The sequence below is a fragment of the Vipera berus genome (assembly GCF_964194415.1).
Source record: "Vipera berus genome assembly, chromosome: Z".
Lineage (NCBI taxonomy): Eukaryota > Metazoa > Chordata > Lepidosauria > Squamata > Viperidae > Vipera > Vipera berus.
In genome coordinates this window covers 42,617,509-42,639,454 of record NC_138205.1, presented here as the reverse complement: position 1 = coordinate 42,639,454, position 21,946 = coordinate 42,617,509, and the positions used below count along the sequence as shown (strand labels likewise).

General features: G+C 44.0%; 1 protein-coding gene across 1 annotated transcript in view; it reads right to left on the bottom strand.

Moving 5' to 3' along the window:
• Positions 1-21,946, bottom strand: part of LOC308678126 (microtubule-associated protein tau-like) — a 92,190-nt gene that overhangs the window by 20,842 nt on the left and 49,402 nt on the right. The window contains exons 6-9 of the mRNA XM_081345004.1: positions 21,030-21,221; positions 19,614-19,746; positions 18,429-18,482; positions 3,986-4,251 (exon numbers count right to left, since the gene is read on the bottom strand). Coding sequence (XP_081201130.1) covers positions 3,986-4,251; positions 18,429-18,482; positions 19,614-19,746; positions 21,030-21,221 — 645 coding nt within the window. The remainder of the gene's footprint in view (positions 1-3,985; positions 4,252-18,428; positions 18,483-19,613; positions 19,747-21,029; positions 21,222-21,946) is intronic.

The window sequence follows — 21,946 nt, the reverse complement described above, 5'->3', positions numbered from 1 at the left end:
AACCTTAAATGATGCAAAAATGTGTATTAACATGTCATTAACAGAATTGGTATAAAAGTGCTTTTAAGTTTTCACCACTATTATGTGATTGCATTAATACCACATCTAAAAAATAGAAGAAAATGTTAAGAAAATTAAGAAAGAGTAACCATAAAATTATATTAAACAGAAAGATCCAAACAGCATGTTATTTTTAAAATTGTTTTTCAATATACATGTATACTCTTTAATTCAAGTCTTGTTGTAGGAATATTTTAATTCCTTAAAATAGAGATAGAAAGCGCAAAGTAAGAGAATCTAACACAATCCTTATCAGAAAGATAATAACACTTGGTTAAGTGATAACCAAGTATAGATTTATGACAAATGGTTATGCAGTATACCACTGCATAAATTAAAACAAAGCATTTTTAAAAGAATAGTACTACAAAAGTAAACTAAACAAAGTAAAACTATTGTTGTTAGTTGCAAAGTCGTGTCCGACCCATCATGACCCCATGGACAATATTCCTCCAGGCCTTCCTGTCCTCTATTATCTTCTGGAGTCCATCTAAGCTCACGCCTACTGCTTCAGTGACTCCATCCAGCCACCTCATTCTATGTCGTCCCATTCTTCTCTTGCCCTCAACCTTTCCCAGCATTAGGCTCTTCTCCAGTGAGTCCTTCCTTCTCATTAGGTGGCCAAAGTATTTGAGTTTCAACTTCAGGATCTGGCCTTCCAAAGAGCAGTCAGGGTTCATCTCCTCTAGGACTGACCGGGTTTGATCGCCTTGCAGTCCAAGGGACTCGCTGGAGTCTTCTCCAGCACCATAGTTCAAAGGCTTCAATTCTTTGGCGCTCAGCCTTTCTTATGGTCCAACTTTCACAGCCATATATTGCAACTGGAAAGACCATAGCCTTGACTATACGCACTTTTGTTGATAGGGTGATGTTTCTGCTTTTTAGTGTGCTGTATAGGTTTGCCATGGCTTTCCTCCCCAGGAGCAAGCATCTTTAATTTCTTGGCTGCAGTCCCTGTCTGTGGTGAACTTGGAGCCCAGGAAAATAAAATCTGTCAATACCTCCATTTCTTTCCCATCTATTTGCCAGGAATTGAGAGGGCCAGATGCCATGATCTTGGTTTTCTTAATGTTTAGTTTCAGCCCAACTTTTGCATTCTCCTTCTTCACTTGCAACAAGAGGCTCTTTAGTTCCTCTTCATTTCTGCCATTAGAGTGGTATCATCTGCATATCTTAGGTTGTTGATATTTCTTCCGGCAATCTTAATTCAAACTTTTGATTCATCTAGCCCTGCCTTTCTCATGATGTGCTCTGCATATAAGTTAAATAGGCAGGGTGACAGTATACAGCCTTGCCGGACTCCTTTCCCAATTTTGAACCAGTCAGTGGTTCCATGTCCAGTTCTCACTGTTGCTTCTTGACCCGCATATAGGTTTCTCAAGAGACAAATAAGATGGTCTGGTACTCCCATCTCTTTAAGAACTTGCCACAGTTTGTTGTGATCCACACAATCAAATGCTTTAGCATAGTCAATGAAACAGAAGTAGATGTTTTTCTGGAACTCCCCAGCTTTCTCCATGATCCAGCGTATGTTGGCAATTTGATCTCTAGTTCCTCTGCCTCTTCGAAATCCTGCCTGTACTTTTCAAATCCTTCCTAACACAGTCATAGCTGGAAAAAAAATATTTCCAGGCAAAAAGGTACTTTGGAGTCATAAGCTGCTAACCATATGCACCTTCTCCCAGGATTGAGTTGCATTTGTGGAGAGCTGTGTGATCCTGAAAAATATGCAGCTGTTTCAAGAAAGTGTAGGTAAATGCTACATGAATACTTGCAGATGTTCCAAAATTCCTTTATACCTTCTATCTGAAACCCCACTAAATGCATGATTTAGGTTCTCCACCTGATAGATATAAATGGGAAATGCATGAGAGTGATTGACATGCTCTTGTAAATCGATAGGCACTACTGTATGCACCCATTAAGAATGAAGCGCTAAAATTGTCTACACCTAATAAAAATCCAGAGAGAAGCAGCAAGTGAACATAAAGATAGAAACCACCACCAGAGGCACCAAAAAAAGCAGCCTCTCCTATCAGCCTATGAATGAAGTTATTCATATTTAATGTAGTGCCCTCTGATCTTTAAAAATGCTGGTATTTGAAACTGTATTTGGTAAAATGGCTTTGGAAACTCGGACAGAAATTACTAGCTCCCAGAGATGATGATGATGATGATGATGATGATGATGATGATGATGATGATGATGATGATGATGATGATGATGGAGGAGGAGGAGGAGGAGGAGGAGGAGGAGGAGGAGGAGGAGGAGAAGAAGAAGAAGAAGAAGAAGAAGAAGAAGAAGAAGAAGAAGAAGAAGAAGAAGAAGAAGAAGAAGAAGAAGAAGAAGAAGAAGAAGAAGAAGAAGAAGAATGGAATTCTGTTACCCCTAAATTCTAAATACTTTGTTGCCTTGTTTTGATTGCTTGATTAAAAATATATTTTAACATATGGCATGGCGATGAACATTTCAAGGAGAGTATTAATGAGTCTAATTACATTAGAATCAGAAAAAAAGGTTTCTCTGTTCCTGCTAGTAACATCATCAAAATATAACATTAGATCCTGAGAGATTCAGAGGGCAGGACTACAACATACCTGGGCTGAAATCAAGTATTATTATTCTTAATATTCTAGCAATAAAATGACCTTCCTATATAAAAACCACTCTGTCTTATCAGGCTTCCTTGCTAGAACACACCAACTCTGTGGTAAAGATGAGACACCTGTTCCATTCAAGATCCTGCTGAACTTCAATTCTCAGCAACCTCAGCCAACACAGTCAGATAGAGACTGAATTATTGAATTACTCTTCAATATAATTTTGAGAGGAGCAGGATATTCACATGTCATGTATATAGTGCTGTCTTATTGCTGCTGTGTATTAATGCTTCCACACATAGTTTTAATGGCCTGCGTTCTAATCAGAGCAACGCATACTGTATTCCATTCACTTCACTACTTTGTACATGCTCAGTTCCCATGTGTTTTCTCATTTAGAAGGAATCCTTAGCAAATAACAACAACAACAACAACAACAACAACAACAACAACAACAATAATAATAATAATAATAATAATAATAATAATAATAATAATAATAATAATAATAATAATAATAATATAAAAATAAAAAGTTGGAAGGGGACTTGGAGGTCATCTAATCCAATCCCCTGCTCAGGCAGGAAACCATATACCATTACAGACAAAAGGCTGTCCAGTCTCTTCTTAAAAACTTCCAGTGTTGGAGCATTCACCGCTTCTAGAGGCAGGTTGTTCCACTGGTTAATTGTTCTAACTGTGAGGAAGTTTCTCCTTAGTTCTAGGTTGCTTCTCTCCTTGATTAGTTTCCATCTGTTGCTTCTTCTCCTGCCTTCAGGTGCTTTAGAAAATAGCTTGACTCCCTCTTCTTTGCGGCAACCCGAGATATTGGAACACTGCTATCATGTCACCCCTCACCCTTCTCTTCATTAAACTAGACATACCCAATTCCAGCAACCGTTCCTTATATGTTTTAGCCTCTAGTACCCTGATCATCTTTGTTGCTCTTCTCTGTACTCTTTCTAGAGTCTCAACAACTTTTTCATATCATGGTGACCAAAACTGGATGCAGTATTGCAAGTGTGGCTTTACCATTGTAAAGTGGTACTAATACTTCACATGATCTTGATTCTATCCCTCTGTTAATGTTATGAACACATATCTTTTCAGTAACGTCAATATTACCTAACCAATCATCTCACACATACAGGGGCTACACCATCATCAATTTTGAGTGTTTCCATTCTGCCAGGTGAAGGTAGCTCATAAAACTGAGAAAGTCTCGCCGGCAGGGAATGCAATGCTGGGATGGCAAAAAGAGAAAGGTACACCCTCACTAAAGCTATTTCTGTTTCCACAGAAATATAAACCATGTAAGATTTACCTTTCCACCCCCAGGCTGATGCTTTAAGTTGTCAGTAGAACCAATTTTGGACTTGATATTCTTCAGGTCTGGCATAGGGACCGGAGCTGTCTGCAAGCGGCTCTTGGCAGAAGAAGGGGATTTTGGTGGTGTACGAACCACTGCAACCTTCTTGGGCTCCCTGTTTGGTGGAGTTGGCAAGGAAGGTGTGCGAGAGCGACTGCCGGGGGTTCCTGGAGATCCAGGACTGCTGTACCCGCTTCTTTCTCCAGACTTGGTTGGCTCACCTACAGTTTGAGATTGAATGGATTTTAAGTGCTGATTCTAAATTTTATTTCCTACTATTCAATAAGCATGAAATATCCACATAACATCAAGAAGATAATGATGTATAGTTCTATTAAGCTATTTTGCACCCATAAAAATTGTCATCGCAGAATGTAGTCCACATCCAACAACATAAACAGTGTGTTCTTCTGAGTAATAATTTCATTATGCCATTGTGTCATTGCAAATGCACAATTCTGTTATAATTGAATTGTAATTAACAAATTGGTGGGGTCTTCAGTGCTTGGTGGATTCCTTGCAGACATTTCATTACCAAATTAGGTAACATCATCACTGCTAGCTGGTTGTCATGCATTTTCAGTAAACCCGGAATATGTTAAACTACATTCAAATCATCTGAGCATGCCCAAGATGGCGGACGTGCTCGACTGAGCTCCGTGCAGAGCTCCGGCAATGTGGCGACCTTTGGGAGCCTCACAGGATTTTCCCCTGTGATGGACATGGGATGGGGGACGAGGTGAGCTTCTGGATTATCATCTTTTGGCCCCGTGAACGCCCCGCGAGCCCCGGAACGCCCCGCGAGCCCCGGACTCTCCGAGGTTTTCCATCTGAGCCCGGAAGAGTTGCTGGAGGCCCTAGAGGACGCGGAGGAGCTGAGTAGTTCCCCGTGTCGCACGACCAGCTGTTTGTCGGACCGCGGGGGATCGGCGGACTCGGCAAATCTTAGCGGAGGCGGCTGGAGTGCCGGGAAGATCTAGATATTTTTCGGAGCTCTGCTCTACGCGGCGCCGACCAGTGAATGTTGATGCCGGGGGAGTTTGAGAATTTTAAGAGCCTGACTAAGAACTCGTTGGAGCCGGGCGGAGGATTTTGGAGGCCTACGCTCCGCCGACCAGCTGATTGTCGGCCCCTGATGGACCAGCTGATTGTCGGCCAGCTGATTGTCGGCCCCCGCTGGAGTCTGCGGATCCTGGTGGTGTTCTGAAGCCTGCGGAGCCCGGGACAACTTTCTAGAGCTTGGTGGTGTTCCGGAGCGCCTTTCAGCTGCTTGGGAGAGCCGCGTGTTGACTGACTAACTATGAATCGCGGCTTGGAGCAGCGTTGGCGTAGAAGTGTTCAAGTGGTGGAGATATTGCCTGGCTGGTGTCTGAGATGGCTGGCGGCGAGGAGAGTGGAGTACCGCGGCCTCTCTGGTATGGTGACCTGGCCTGGTGGGGGAATGCGGACGCTGATGCCTCGGACGTTAATGAGACATAATTTTAACCTCTGCGCCGCCAGAAACTGACTAGACCATGTTTTGTGGTTCGGTTGAACTACCATGGTCTTGGTTTCCCTTCCTGGCCGACTATTATCTGGTCCTCTGACAACATGACTTTGAACTGTAACCGGAGTTCTCCTACCATTCTGTATCTCTACAGGCTTATCAGCCCTGATTTATTCCGCTGACTCCCTTGCTCTAATTCCCTCTTCTCTCCTCCCCTCCCCTATAATTTTGGAAGGTCCGGGGTACAACCACTGTGGGAGAGTGGTTAAGTTTTTACATCTGCTGCCTCCCAGAGGTAAGAGCTCTGGGGGGTATTGCTCCCCCGGTTTGTATGTACCAGGTTGCCCCCCGGCTTTGACCGCCGTGAGAGGGCGGGATTCGATCTGTTCCGGGATTTCCCAGCTCTAGTGGCAGTGGAGCTGGGCTGGCTCTCTGGTCATTTGCCTTCGATTTATTTATTTTGAGACCCTCCCATGTTGATCTGGTCTGCCTTGCTGTTTTTTGTCGGACTTGTTAAGATCATGCGTCTGACTTATTCTAGCACGACCTTATACGCTCTCAGGGGGCCCCCCCATCCTGGGAGCGACCCGCCTTACTTTTTACGCCTCCTCTTGATGAAGGGCCCGAGTGTTGGGACCCTGAGAGATGGCTGGGCATGGGTAGGGGCCTCCGATATAAGCCAAATAGGAGGCCACTGGTTAGTTTTTTGGTTAAATTTTTTAGGAGGTTAGGGAGGGGGGTGGGAACTTCTTTTGGTTGTTCGGATATGGGGGGCAGTCCAGCAACCATTGTTCAGGCCAGGGCCGGGATTGATCGCGGAGGGGAGGAGCGGGGGTCGGTCGCCCCCGGGGCTCCAGGGCAAGTCGTGGGAATGCCTATTCCCACGACGTTAGGGAAAGGCAGCAGGTGCAGGAACAGAGGGCCGTATCGATCTCAGGGAAGGCCTCTCCGCTACTTGCAAGCGGTGAGGCGTTCCGACCCTCTTGTTCTACCCCGAGGTCCCGGGAGTGAGGATGTGCAGCCGCCTGAGCTCCGGCTGGTGTACCTGAATGCCAGGTCTGTCGTTAATAAAGCTCCTCTCATCCGTGACTTGGTTGAGGGTGAGCAGGCGGACCTGGCTTGCATCACGGAGACTTGGTTGGGCCCAGAGGGCGGTATTCCTCTGGCTGATCTTTGCCCACCAGGTTTCCGGGTGCTACACCGGCCTCGGGCTCAGGGTAGGGGTGGGGGAGTGGCTGTTGTTATGAGGGAGACCTTAGCTCCGCGGGAGGCCACCGTTCCGCAGATAGTCAGGTGTGAGTCTCTCTTCTTGAGATGCGGCCCGGGTGCGCAGTTGGGCTTGCTGCTGGTGTACCTTTCGCCTAGTCACGCAGCAGCAGCCCTGCCTGAGCTTCTCGATGTCCTCTCTGGGTTGGTGGTTGAGTTCCCGAAACTTATAGTTTTGGGGGACTTCAATCTACCATCTCTGGGAGGATCATCTGAGTTGGCTCGGGAGTTCATGGCTTCCATGACGGCCATGGACCTGACGCAAGTAATTTCAGGACCGACTCATGAGGGAGGCCACACCCTTGACCTAGTTTTCTTATCTGGTCGGTGGTTAGATGACCTTGGTGGGGGCTCTCCAATTATTATGCCCCTGTCATGGACCGATCATCATCTCCTGCGGCTGGTCTTCCGTTTTGCCACCCCCCGCCGTGGGTGTGTGGAACCAGTTAGATGATACCGCCCCAGACGCTTAATTGATTCCGCGAGATTCCAGGCAGCGCTGGGGTCCCCACCTGCCTCCCCCACTCACAGCTCGGCAGATGCCTTAGTGGAAGCTTGGGAAAGGGCAGCCACTGAGGCTCTTGACCGAGTTGTACCCTTGCGGCCCCTGACCCGATGCAGATCCCGTCGAGCTCCATGGTTCTCCGCGGAGCTCCGGGAGATGAAGCGCCGGAGACGGGGCCTAGAGAGCGGTTGGAGGTCCAGCCGATCCGAATCCGACCGATTGCGACTAAGAACCCATATTAGGTCTTATCTCGCTGCGATAAGGGTGGCGAGGTCTAATCACTTCGCTACCCTTATCGCGTCTGCAGATAATCGCCCGGCCGCTCTGTTTAGGGTGACTCGCTCCCTCCTTAATCAGGAGGTGAGGGAGGAACCCTTGCAGGGTCGTGCCGAGGAGTTTAACAATTATCTGTCGGACAAAATCACTCGGATTCGGACCGGTCTGGACTCTGACTGGGCAGAGTCTGGCGATCAGGACGCGGGTGGTCTTGTCGATATCACTTGGGAGGAGTTTGATTCTGTAACTCCGGAGGAAGTGGACAGGATTATGGGGAGACTGAGCTCCACCACATGTTTATTGGACCCGTGCCCTTCCTGGCTGGTTTATGCAGCCCGGGAGAGGACATGCAGCTGGTTCCAGGCAGTTATATCAGCTTCTTTGAGTGAGGGCAGCTTCCCTGCCGTCTTGAAAGAGGCGGTGGTGAGGCCCCTCCTCAAGAAGCCTGCCTTGGACCCAGCTGTATTGAACAACTTTCGTCCGGTCTCCAACCTTCGCTTTCTTGCGAAGGTTGTTGAGAGTGTGGTGGCGCATCAGCTCCCTTTGGTCCTGGATGAAGCGGATTATCTAGACCCGTACCAATCGGGTTTCAGGCCCGGGCACAGCACGGAGACGGCATTGGTCGCGCTGGTGAATGATCTCTGGAGGGCTCGGGACAGGGGTCATTCCTCTGTTCTAGTCCTATTAGACCTCTCAGCGGCTTTCGATACCATCGACCATGGTATCCTGCTGCGGCGTCTCAGGGGATTGGGAGTGGGAGGCACGGTTTTACAGTGGTTCTCCTCCTATCTCCAGGGACACTCGCAGTCGGTGTTGACAGGAGGGCAGAGGTCGACCGCGAGGTCTCTCGTTTGTGGAGTTCCTCAGGGGTCGGTCCTCTCGCCTCTCCTGTTCAACATCTATATGAAACCGCTGGGTGAGATCATTCGTGGCTTTGGAGTTGGGTATCATCAGTACGCTGATGATACCCAGCTTTTTCTTTCTACCCCAAACCACCCCAGTGATGCCCTCAACGTGATGTCCCGTTGCCTGGAGGCGGTTCGGGTCTGGATGGGGAGGAACAGACTTCAACTCAACCCCGACAAGACCGAGTGGCTTTGCATACCTTCATCCCGGGTCTATTCGGATATTCCATCTCTTTCTATGGGGGGTGAATTATTACCCCCCGTAGATAGGGCTCGCAACTTGGGAGTCCTCCTAGATTCGCGGCTTACCTTGGAAAATCACATGGTGGCTGTGACTAGGGGGGCTTTCGCCCAGGTCCGCCTGGTGCGCCAGTTGCGGCCCTATCTAAGCCGGGATGATTTATGCACGGTCACTCACGCGCTCGTGACCTCTCGTCTAGACTACTGCAACGCTCTCTACATGGGGCTTCCCTTGAGGACCACCCGGAGGCTCCAACTGGTACAGAATGCAGCCGCGAGGGTTGTGTTGGGAGTCTCCCGATACTCCCATGTGACACCTCTGCTCCGTGAGCTGCATTGGTTGCCAGTTGTCTTCCGGGTGAGATTCAAGGTGCTAGTAATGGTGTTCAAAGCCCTTCATGGCATGGGGCCGGAGTACCTCAGGGAACATCTGCTGCCGGCATCAAGCTCCCTGCGCCCTGTGCGTTCCCACAGAGAGGACCTCCTCAGGGTGCCACCGGTCAGAGAATGCCGACTGGTGGCCCCCAGGGGGAGATCCTTCTCTGTGGGCGCCCCGGAGCTATGGAACCAGTTACCGGTTGAGCTCCGGACGGCGCCCGATCTGCGCTCCTTTCGCCGCGATCTGAAAACATACTTGTTCGAGCAAGCCGGCCTGGCCTGAGGGGGGATTGGTGGGGTTTTTTATCATTTTTATTGGGGTTTTTATTATGTATCAATTGTATTTTAATTTGGCATGCATTTAATTATCTTTTAGTTTTTGTAAATTTCTGTGTTTTATTCTTGCCCTGTACACCGCCCTGAGTCCTCCGGGAGAAGGGCGGTATAGAAATATTAATAAATTAAATTAAATTAAATTAAATATTTCCACTATGGAAGTAATAATGATACAAATTAGAGATTGTGTCTATTTCAATGCTTGCAAGGTCCAAATGAAAAAATAAAATGTAGATGTCCCAACCTTCTGGAGTAAGTTTCTCCCAAGTTCCTATTGGCCCTAATTTAGTAATCTTCAGACTTACAGTGAAGATGGCCAACTGAAGATACACCCTGGGAGGGCTCCCAGGAGTTCCCTCAAGGGGTTTTCTCTGGATTGTCGCTTTTTTCAACTCGCTAAATAAGGAACCCCCTTCATGGATTACTGCCTTGTCGTGGCGAAGGGGCTTGCGTAATTCAATGAAGCTATGAGCTATGCCGTGCAGGGCCACCCAAGACGGACAGGTCATAGCAGAGAGTTCTGACAAAACGTGATCCACTGGAGAAGGAAATGGCAACCCACTCCAGTATCTTTGCCATGAAAACCATATGGACAGTACCAAAAGGCAAAACGATATGACGCTGGAAGATGAGCCCCTCAGGTCGGAAGGCGTCCAATATGCTACTGGGGAAGAGCAGAGGGCTAGTACTAGTAGCGCCAGAAAGAATGAAGCGACTGGGCCAAAGCCGAAAGGACGCTCAGCTGTGGATATGTCTGGTGGTGAAAGGAAAGTCCGATGCTGTAAAGATTTTTTCTCCATAGGAACCTGGAATGTAAGATCCATGAATCAAGGAAAGCTGGACGTGGTCAAACAAGAGATGACAAGACTAAACATTGACATCTTAGGCATCAGCGAACTAAAATGGACAGGAATGGGTGAATTTAATTCAGATGACCATCACGTATACTACTGCGGGCAAGAATCCCTCAGAAGAAATGGAGTAGCCTTCATAGTCAGTAAAAAAAATAGGAAAAGCAATATTGGGATACAATCCTCAAAATGACAGAATGATCTCAGTTCGAATCCAAGGCAAACCATTCAATATCACAGTAGTCCAAGTCTATGCCCCAACCACCGGTGCTGAAGAGGATGAAATTGACCGGTTCTATGAAGCCCTGCAGCACCTTATAGAACTAACACCCAGAAATGATGTCCTTATCATCATGGGGGATTGGAATGCTAAAGTAGGAAGCCAAAAGATAACTGGAATAACAAGCAAGTTTGGCCTTGGAGTACAAAATGAAGCAGGGCACAGGCTGATAGAATTTTGTCAAGAGAATACGATGGTAATAGCAAACACTCTTTTCCAACAACCCAAGAGACGGCTTTACACATGGACATCACCAGACGGTCAACACAGAAATCAGATTGACTATATGCTCTGCAGCCAAAGATGGAGAAGCTCTATACAGTCAGTAAAAACAAGACCAGGAGCTGACTGTGGCTCAGACCATGAGCTTCTTGTTGCAAAGTTTAGGCTTAAATTAAAGAAAGTAGGGAAAAGTGCTAGGCCAGTCAGGTATGAATTAAATCATATCCCTGTTGAATATACAGTAGAGGTGACAAATAGATTTAAGGAATTAGATTTGATAGACAGAGTGCCTGAAGAACTATGGACAGAGGTTCGCAACATTGTACAACAGGTAGCAACCAAAACCATCCCAAAGAAAAAGAAATGCAAGAAAGCAAAATGGCTGTCTGAGGAAGCTTTGCAAATAGCTGAGGAAAGGAGGGAAGCGAAAGGCAAGGGAGAAAAAGAAAGATATGCCCAATAAAATGCAGAATTCCAAAGAATAGCTAGAAGAGATAAGAATGCCTTCTTAAATGAACAATGCAAAGAAATAGAAGAAAACAATAGAATAGGGAGGACCAGAGATCTTTTCAAGAAAATTGGAGAGATGAAAGGAACGTTTCATGCAAAAATGGGCATGATAAAGGACCAAAATGGCAGGGACCTAACAGAGGCAGAAGAGATTAAGAAGAGGTGGCAAAATTACACAGAAGAACTATACAAGAATGAGCTTAACGTCCCTGATAATCACAATGAGGTGGTCACTGACCTCGAGCCAGACATCCTAGAATGTGAAGTGAAGTGGGCCTTAGAAAAGCTGAGCAACAACAAAGCTAGTGGAGGTGACAGTATTCCAGCTGAGCTATTCAAAATCTTAAAAGACGATGCAGTAAAAGTGCTACACTCAATTTGCCAGCAAATTTGGAAAACTCAACAGTGGCCACAGGATTGGAAAAGATCAGTTTACATTCCAATTCCAAAGAAAGGCAGTGCCAAAGAATGTTCAAACTATCGCACCATTGCACTCATTTCTCATGCTAGTAAAGTTATGCTTAAAATTCTACAAGCTAGACTCCAGCAGTATGTGGATCGAGAACTACCAGAAGTACAGGCAGGATTTCGAAGAGGCAGAGGAACTAGAGATCAAATTGCTAACATACGCTGGATCATGGAGAAAGCTAGAAAGTTCCAGAAAAACATCTACTTCTGCTTCATTGACTATGCTAAAGCCTTTGATTGTGTGGATCACAACAAACTCTGGCAAGTCCTTAAAGAGATGGGCATACCAGACCATCTTATTTGTCTCTTGAGAAATCTATATGCGGGACAAGAAGCAACAGTGAGAACTGGACACGGAACCACTGATTGGTTCAAAATTGGGAAAGGAGTCCGGCAAGGCTGTATACTGTCGCCTTGCCTATTTAACTTATATGCAGAGCACATCATGAGAAAGGCAGGGCTAGATGAATCAAAAGTTGGAATTAAGATTGCCGGAAGAAACATCAACAACCTAAGATATGCAGATGATACCACTCTAATGGCAGAAAGTGAAGAAGAACTAAAGAGCCTCTTGTTGCGGGTGAAGAAGGAGAGTGCAAAAGTTGGGTTGAAACTAAACATTAAGAAAACCAAGATCATGGCATCTGGCCCTCTCAATTCCTGGCAAATAGATGGGGAAGAAATGGAGGTAGTGACAGATTTTATTTTCCTGGGCTCCAAGATCACTGCAGATGGGGACTGTAGCCAAGAAATTAAAAGACGCTTGCTCCTCGGGAGGAAAGCCATGACAAATCTAGACAGCACACTAAAAAGCAGAGACATCACCCTGTCAACAAAAGTGCGTATAGTCAAGGCTATGGTCTTCCCAGTTGCAATGTATGGCAGTGAAAGCTGGACCATAAGAAAGGCTGAGCGCCAAAGAATTGAAGCCTTTGAACTATGGTGCTGGAGAAGACTCCTGCGAGTTCCTTGGACTGCAAGGCGATCAAACCGGTCAGTCCTAGAGGAGATCGACCCTGACTGCTCTTTAGAAGGCCAGATCCTGAAGCTAAAACTCAAATACTTTGGCCACCTAATGAGAAGGAAGGACTCACTGGAGAAGAGCCTAATGCTGGGAAAGATTGAGGGCAATAGAAGAAGGGGACGACAAAGAATGAGGTGGCTGGATGGAGTCATTGAAGCAGTAGGCGTGAGCTTAGATGGACTCCAGAAGATGGTAGAGGACAGGAAGGCCTGGAGGAACATTGTCCATAGGGTCGCGATGGGTCGGACACGACTTCGCAACTAACAACAACAAAATAAGGAACCAACATTTCTTTAGCTTATATGACTCTCCTAGATTAGGGAGAGTCCTAGAATCACAAGATCCTCCACATACTGTGTTTCCCGAAAATAAGACCCGGCCTTCTATTATTTTTGCCTCCAAAAAAAAGGCATTAGGTCTTATTTTCAGGGGATGTCATATTTTTTGTGATACCTGCCTTGCCTTGCCACGGCGGCACCAACAGCCATGTCTAGTAGGAGCCTGCGTAGCTGCCAGCCCACTTCTGCTGCAGGCACTCATGACAGGAGGCTGTGCAGCACATTGTGCTGCTACTGCCATGAGGCAGGTGGGGGAGCTGCCCCATGCACCCTGCACCTGCTTACTTCAGGGCCCCTCCAGCCAGGCCATTCCTTGCTCAGCGACCTTCCCTTTCATACCCCTCCTGAGCCAGACTGCCATGCTATGGAGGATGGGTGGGGTAGGCCCGGTCCCCCTCTGTCATTTCAGAGCCAGTGGGGAGTGATGGCAAAAGGCTCTGCTGCTGCTGTGCGCTGCTTGAGGGGTTTTCTTCACACTTCACCCCACAGATCACCTGCCCAGCAGCAACCACCACTTCCTTCTCCTCTGCCAACTCTCCTGTGACTTGCACCTTGACCGGGTAGTGCAAGCCTCCGCTGCCACCTCCCTCCACCAGTCAGACTTTCCAACTTGTTTTGAGATCTTTTTTTTCCCCACAAGACATTGGAAGGTCTGACTGAACATTTTTTAGTCCCACAAACTCCATTTCCCTGCTGCAGGAGAGAAACGTGCCAGAGCTGGAAAACATGCTAGTGAAGAAATGCTTTCGGGAAGAGGGAAGAACTGGGTGGTGGTGTGCCAAACTCTACAGCAGCGCTAGGAAGAGAAGCAGCAGGAAACGGGGCTGCCATTTCCAGACTGGAGAAGGGAGACGTGGGGAGATGCAGGGTGGCAAGCAAGTGCTCTTTTCTGCTCTGCACTGCTGCGTAGAGCTGCGCCTCTCCCCGTTCTCCCTTCTCTAAAGTGGCAGCAACAGAGGGCTCGTGGAGGGAGGCAGCAGGGGAGGCTTGTGCTGCCCAGTCACGGCGCAAGCCACAGGACAGTTGGTGGAAGAGGAGGCGGCTGCCACCAGGCAGGTGACCTGTGGGGTGATGCTCAAAGAAAACCTCTCCAACAGCGTGCAGCAGCAGCGAAGGCTTTCGCTGTCACTCCCCCCTGGCTCCGAAGTGGCAGAGTGGGACTGGGCCTACTCCGCCCATTCTCCATAGCATGGCAGTCCGGCTCGAGAGGGGAGTGAAAGGGAAGGTCACCGAGCAAGGAATGACTGGCTGAGGGGCCCTGAAATAAGCAGGTGTGGGGCGCATGGAGCAGCTCCACCCCCTCCCCCACCTGCCTCGCCTCATTGTGGCAGCAGTGGCGCAACACGCGCTTTCCTGCCCCATTGTGGCAGCGAGGTGGGGTGGAGTGGGCGGGGTCCTAAGTAGGGCTTATTTTTGAGGTAGGGCTTATATTAGGCCCACCCCCAAAAAATCAGGGTAGGTCTTATTTTCGGGGTAGGTCTAATTTTCAGGGAAACACGGTAGTTAACAGTCTGCAAGTAGCTTCAGGAGCTGTGCTTCCAAGTGAGCTGCTGAGCTTTCCAGTTTTGGGGTGTGTGTGCAATCACTTTATTGTTGAAAAAAGCAGCCATTCTGAAATTTATTTTTCAAACAAATAATAAACTGTGCCTTTCATTTCTTAAACGGTTTTAGGGACTATTGTCTTTACTGAGTTAAAAGAGGGTCTCTTCAGCCACAGCCCGTTACTTCTGTTTGAAGATCTGCTCCATTTTGGGGAATTCTTTATTGTTAAACAGTAAGAAAGACAGCTCCTGATGGCAAGCTAAAATAAGGAATCATGGAGTGTCTTTATTTTTAACTTTGATGGAGAAACATAAAGATAGAAAGTTGTGGTTTTTATTTTACTATTTTTAAGTAATTTGTAACTTGTTTTGCTTTGCTGTGAGTGGCTAAAACTTTCCAATATTCATGAACTCTGGCCAGCAATTCTTAAGTGACCTACAAAAAAATTACTCTTTGTCCACCAGAGGGAGTTCAGAAGATGGAGCATGGATTTGAGCAAATTATTAGATATTTTTTGAAAAATTCTTAAATAAAAAAATTCTTCACTTTATAGATCAATTATGTTCTAAGGATGTTATAAAAACTACTCAAATTTCTTCAGAGATGCAACTATGTGTAGAAAATTATCAAACGATCGAGGAAATTTCACAAGTAGCTGACAATGCAAAAGACCCAACACCAACTCTGGAATATAAAACTGACCCAAATCTTTATTATGATGATGGTTTCAATGTAAACCTTCCAGCACAATTGAAAGAAGAGTTCCAAGAAAATCTGCAACTTTCAAGAGGCTCAGTTTGAGACTTTTTCTTCATGGATACTAACAAGCTTGAGAATTTCTTGAGAAAAAGATAAGTATAAAAAGATAATAATTTGATCGACATTCCAGACAAGAAAAAGATTTTATTTTACAAAGAAAAGTGGGAAGGAGCAACTTAAATTTAATTAGTTAATTAGAGTTAGGATGGATTTTTACCAGTTTGATATATGTAATTAAAATTAAATTTTAATGTAAAGTGGGTTTGAAATTTTTTCCCCTTCATCTATAATACCAGAGTGTTTCCTAAAATTTGTACAATATTTAAAAAAAGATGTATTAGAATTTACTGATTTTACAAATATTTTTAAACAAAAGTTTAGAGTTTTAACACAGATGCAAATAAGTTTATGATTAAAGAATATGAAAGATTACAGTGAATTTTGCTAATATAAATGACGATAGCCTATAAAGATTAATGTGTGCAAATAGAAATATAATATTTTCCACAGAAAACAAAGTAGAGATGGTTAAATTGATTATTTAAAAAAAGAATATATCTACTTTTGTTTTTATCTGGAAACCGCTTCTGGATTTTGTGCTTGTAATAGAAAAATAAAACTTTGTGGATTAGATCTGTGTTGTTAGAAATGGCTACTATATATTATTGTATAAAAAGTTGAGGTTTTAATGTTATTCTCTTCTACTGTGCTAAAGCAGGGCTTTTCAACCAGTGGTACAGGTACCACCTGTGGTACATTGGCACCTGGCAGGTGGTACGCGACCGTAGCGGGGGAAGGGAATGAGCTGAACCAGTGGCAGCATCACACAAACCTGAGCGAGAGATGGCTGGCACAGCAGAGCTGTCAGGGCTCAGCGGAAGCGCCAGGATCAGCGCTTCTTCAGGGCTGTCAGGGCTCAGTGGAAGCACCAGGATCAACGCCAGGCTCCAGCTTCTGAGCCCCAAAGAAGCGCCGATCAGCTGGAATGTTGCAGCATCTCCAGGGTCTTGTGATTTACATTCAGATGCTTGGCAACTGATTCATATTTATGACGGTCACAGTGTCCCAGGGTCATCTGAAGTGACCAAAACCTGCTGCAACCACGCAGCAGAGGTGAGGGGAATAAAAACCAAACACCCCCCACCCCACCCCCGCTGCCAATCCTCAACAGAAATGCTCACAACAATGAACACCTTGGACAGGAGGAAGAGCACCGCCAGGCAGGCAGGCAGGTGTCTTGCTCGGCTGTGGCTCGGGGGGCACTTTTTCCAGTGCCATTTTAACTTCGAACAGTCACAAAGCGAATGAGTTGAGGACTACCTGTACTTCATCACTTTTTCCCTTTTTTTTTTGGTTATCAGGTTTTTGACACCTTGCTAGGCGACTGGTGGTACTTGGATGTTGCCATATCCTAAAAGTGGTACAATGGGTGAAAAGGTTGAAAAGCCCTCTGCTAAAGAGTAGGCAGTCAACACCCTGTTTTTCCTTTATCCCTTTCTACTCCACACTCTCCCCTCCCCTAGTTTCCATTATTTTTATTTTCCTTTGTATTTTATATTCTGATAAACTAATAAAATGTTTGAGCCCAAATAATTGTCAAATGGTTAAATTTTAGCTGTTACAAGACGACTCTGGAGATTAATATTTGCATTTTGCCTGCCATTTGTTTAGCATTAACATACCCTAATTTTACATTACCTGTAATAAATGATATTATTTTTTATGACATAGATTGCAAATTGTCTGCAGATTATTGACTATGAATGAAAAGAAATAGTGGGAAATAAATGAATAAACTTAATTGTTAATTGCATCCCATTGTTTATTTGGAAGCTTTAAGTGGAACCACACTGTTAGTACAGCAAATATTGGCTTTATAAATATTCAGAAAATCCTACACTTCACTGATCCAGTATTGTATTCTCTGATATTCCTGCTCTCCCTACTGTACTGTGATATAATATTCAAGAAACACATTGTATTTTTTATTTAACTCGCAACAGGCTTATTATTCTACTTTTACCTGAGTTGTTCAATAATTTGGATTTTGAAGTTTTAGTTATGATGGAGTGTGTTAAATGGGTTAGTCCTGTGTGTAATAATAGCCAGATATCACATTTGCTCAGTCCTACTGAGCCAAACATTTAACATTTAAACATTTAGTGCTTAACAAAATAATTAAGAAAAATGTGTATATGTATTTTATTACAGAAGACTTTTTTTTTTCCTTCACAGGCTCAAAAAAATTTCTTGAATATATGTGTGTGTACGTATATGTTTCAATGTATATGTATCAATATATATATATATATATATATATATATATATATATATATATATATATATATATATATATATATATATATATATATATATATATAGCAACTATTCTTAGCTCAATTCACCATATAGAACTACGTTGTTTTTATTTGAAATCCAGCTGCCAGGGGACTAAGTCTGCATGTTGACATCAATTTAGTTTCTAAAAACTGAAAATGTCAGCTAGATTAAGCCAGGATACCTCATGGCCTGCAGTGCCTTTCTGTATGCACCCATCCAGACACTCAGATGAATATCCAGTACTGTACTCTTTGCCTGTCACTTTGCATTGGGCTGGTAAGCCTCCTGACCCTGGGGGCCCCGACCGTTCTCCCTTTTCCAGGAACAATGATAATATTCACTATTTTAATTCTAGGTAAATGCCAGTTGAACTAGCGCTCACCCATGACACTATATCAGCCAATTTAATTTATATATTTAAACTAGATTATCATCTTGCCCAAGTGTCTATGCTTCTACAATATATATTTTACACTATCTTCACATTGATACCTCGTCTTTCCAACTGAAAGGCTGAACACAAAGCTTTCACTCCATAATAATGTCTCATACACCAGCCGAAACATTAGCATCAATATTCAGAATCAACAGAACTTTTAGATCAATGCCTGAAAAATATCTTAGGATTCTTTAGGAATAAAGAAGGAACTAAATAATAATATTTTTTTTTACCTCTCTCAGATTTTGCTGCTGTGCTAGGGGGCCTTCTCTGCTCCTTCTTAGCAGCTGAAAGAACAAAAATATTCCTTCACTGAACCATGACTTTTAGTGTCTTTTCAGATCTAGAGCGATACATTAGGATAACTACTACAAATTAGTGGTGTCATTCTCGGCACTGAAATAAATGAAAATAATAAAGTGATCGCCAAACATTATGGAAGTCACTAAGATCTGTAGATTGCATTATATTGAGAGAAATCTTATGATTACTGAGCTTCATTACCTATGAGGGCTGTGCTGCATTTCAGTTTCAAGGGCAAAGTGATGCACTGGTGCACATGAGAGCACTAATGTAGCATCTGTCCTCATCTCCTTAAAGCAGCTGCATCTCAGGATTGCTCTCAGAAATTGTTTTGACAAATTTATTCTGATTGAGGGTGCGTATGCTTCTATAAAGGTATCTTCCAGCATTACTGGTCATACAACAACTTGTCTTTTTGATTGGGAAAGCAGAAATCGGTTATAAATAGACCTTCACATTTAGTGTCTGAGACTGAAAAATATAAGTCTGGTTTAGAAACATCCTACTTGCCGTGATAAATGTATAAAGATCACTTAAAACCATTGTCATTAAAGCGGTTTCCATGTGACAATTTGACCCCTCTTTGATAAGATGTCTTGCAAAGACCTATGGAAAGCTTTTCCCAACAATATCATCTGTATTTACTGTTCAAGAGAGGTTTCTTTCCTTGCTGTGAACAAATGCAGCCAGGCTCTAAGCAAGGACTAATTTCTACACTTCGCTATTTGATAGGTTGTTTGGAAGGAGCATAAGTCAGCTCTGATTTTTCCTGCAACAGCTGCAATCAGATCAACGTAAGAAAGCTCTGAGTGTTTGGTGAGCGGAATGACACAGGCCATGAGGAAGTCCCTTATAATATTGATTCAATATTAATACCATGGTACCTTTAACCCTTTCCAAGATAACCTCCCATTTTGATGATCTTTCCAACAGCATACTTTCAGTCACATGAATTGCCAAGGGTGTCCTGAAGAATGTATATTTTCCCGAGAAACCACCATAAATTAATTTCATATATTTACATATAAAAATGATTCCAATAAACCAAAGGATCTGGGTTTTTTCCCTTTTTCCTCTATGTGTAACAATATGAACACATAAATTTCTTCCCTTACTGAGGCTCGGTGGTGTCTTAGGAACAGTGGGAGTTTTTGAAGGGATCCGAGACACACTGGCTGGGCTCTTCTGATTCTGTGCCGCAGCAGAGCGTGGGGTTGCTATCTTTGATGCACTTTTCACATCTGGACCCTGAAGATACATTAAGAAAGGGAACAGTTACTATACTGCTATTGAAGTTTTAAAAAAAATAGCTAAAATGCCTCCTATCTTGGTTTTCAGTCCAAGTCTCCTAAATAAGTAAGTTTTCACTTAAGTCTAATGTTGTATGTACTTACTATGATGTTACATTTGCATTTTATGCTGAGTACAAAATGTTTTACTTGCTTTTTCTTCTTTAATTAATAACCTTGTGAGAGAAATCACTAATCATTCTTAGAGGGAATCAAATGTACCTAAACTAAATCAACTTGATGAGGTCTAACAGGCAGCAATATATCCATTCTCTACATTAATTCCATAGGGTTTCCCCCCCCCCTGCAACACTGAAATCGGAAACCTAGAAACAGATGACAGTATGGCTATTGGCTCTCTATAGTTGAGGGTGACATTATTTTCTCGACTTTTGAAAAATTCGAGCACTATTAAATCAAATTTGGGCAAAAGTAGAGAAGCCAGTTACAAAAAGATCTATCAGGCTTTTTTCATTCTATGTCCTTACTGCGAAGCCTGGCAATTGCCAATTTGCTCAAACAGCAAATTCCCACTGAAAAGCATAACTAAAAGGTAAAGGTAAAGGTTCCCCCGCACGTGCGTGCTAGTCGTTTCCAACTCTAGGGGCCGGTGCTCATCTCCATTTCAAAGCCGAAGAGCCAGCGCTTGTCCAAGGACGTCTCTGTGGTCATGTGGCCGGCATGACTAGACGCCAAAGGTGCACAGAACGCTGTTACCTTCCCACCGTAGTGGTCCCTATTTTTCTACTTGCATTTTTACGTGCTTTCGAACTGCTAGGTTGGCAGAAGCTGGGACAAGTAACAGGCGCTCAACTCTGTTACGCGGCACTCGGGATTCGTCCTGCCAAACTGCCGACCTTCTGATCGACAAGCTCAGCGTCCTAACCCACTGAGCCACTGCATAACTGGCAGTTGCTAAATAGCAGCTTCCTTGGCTTCAAATGAATTTCAGGCATTATTTAACTATGTCAAGAAAATGTCAAGCAATACTTCTAAATTCAGTTATAAAGAGTTGGCGGTCAGTGCTAGCCTAGTCACTCAAATGGCAGAGAGTTTGCATTAGCAAGAGATTACAAGATGAGTAACCATGGTGTGACATAATCTCGTGGAAAATAATCCTCAGCCAACAGCAGACTCAGTAAGGCTGAATGTAAGTTTGTAAACCAAGTGGCCAAATTCAAATAGCAATGAAACAATGCTCCCTCCCTTCTCCCCTGCTTTTCTTTTAAAGTAATTCCTTACCTTGCTGTTTTTTCCTTTTGTTCCTGTACTGGTTGATCGGGATGCGATAGAAGAGATGCATTTAGGGGTAGAAGAGGAGGACCTGGAAGGACTGGAGGGTTTTTTCAAGGGGATAGAACTAATAGAGGAGTTGCGTTTGGGGATAATGGAAGATCTACCTTGCGAGATTTTGACAGAGGAAGGTATAGATGTCTTTAAAACAAATAAAATCAAACCAAGGGTTAGCGTGGAAAAGGTGGGGGGAAACAATAAACTTAAAAAGATGATTAAAGTAAAATAAGAATGACTGCTGAGTTAACCATACTGAAATCAAACTAAAAGTTAAATGAAACTATTCTCCTGACAACAAAAACATAACAAATATATATCCCAGTCCCTTACCCATATTTAAGGAACACCTCACTTTTACAATGAACACCTCAGGATCTGCAAGTATTTATCAAATTACAGTAAATTTTCAAATGTTCTATTAATTATCTCCATGCTATTAGTTATCATTATAAGGTTGCACAATTATAAGTGAGATGATATTTCTCTCCATTCCACAACAAAACCAATCAACAGCCAGGGGTTTTTTTACATTAATGTGGCTCATATAATGTGTATGAATGGTTTTCCTTTTGTACCTATGCTAATTTCAGAAAACTTTTCTGGGACAAATCATTGCAATATTATTGTTGAAATAGACATTCGAGGTTCCTATAATGGCTGGGTTGATTCTAGTAATTACATGATCAGCAAATGTTTGATAGTTAAGAGGAAAACTAATTTTAATAGGGACATTTTAGAACTATAAATTTTAAAAGAACAAGCCTTAGTAATTCAGCTAATACAAGACTGCAGCTCTTCCAGTCATGCTTCTTGTCTGGGCTGTTTTGTGTCTATAAAACCTGTCCTCCTTTTGAGCACTATATAAG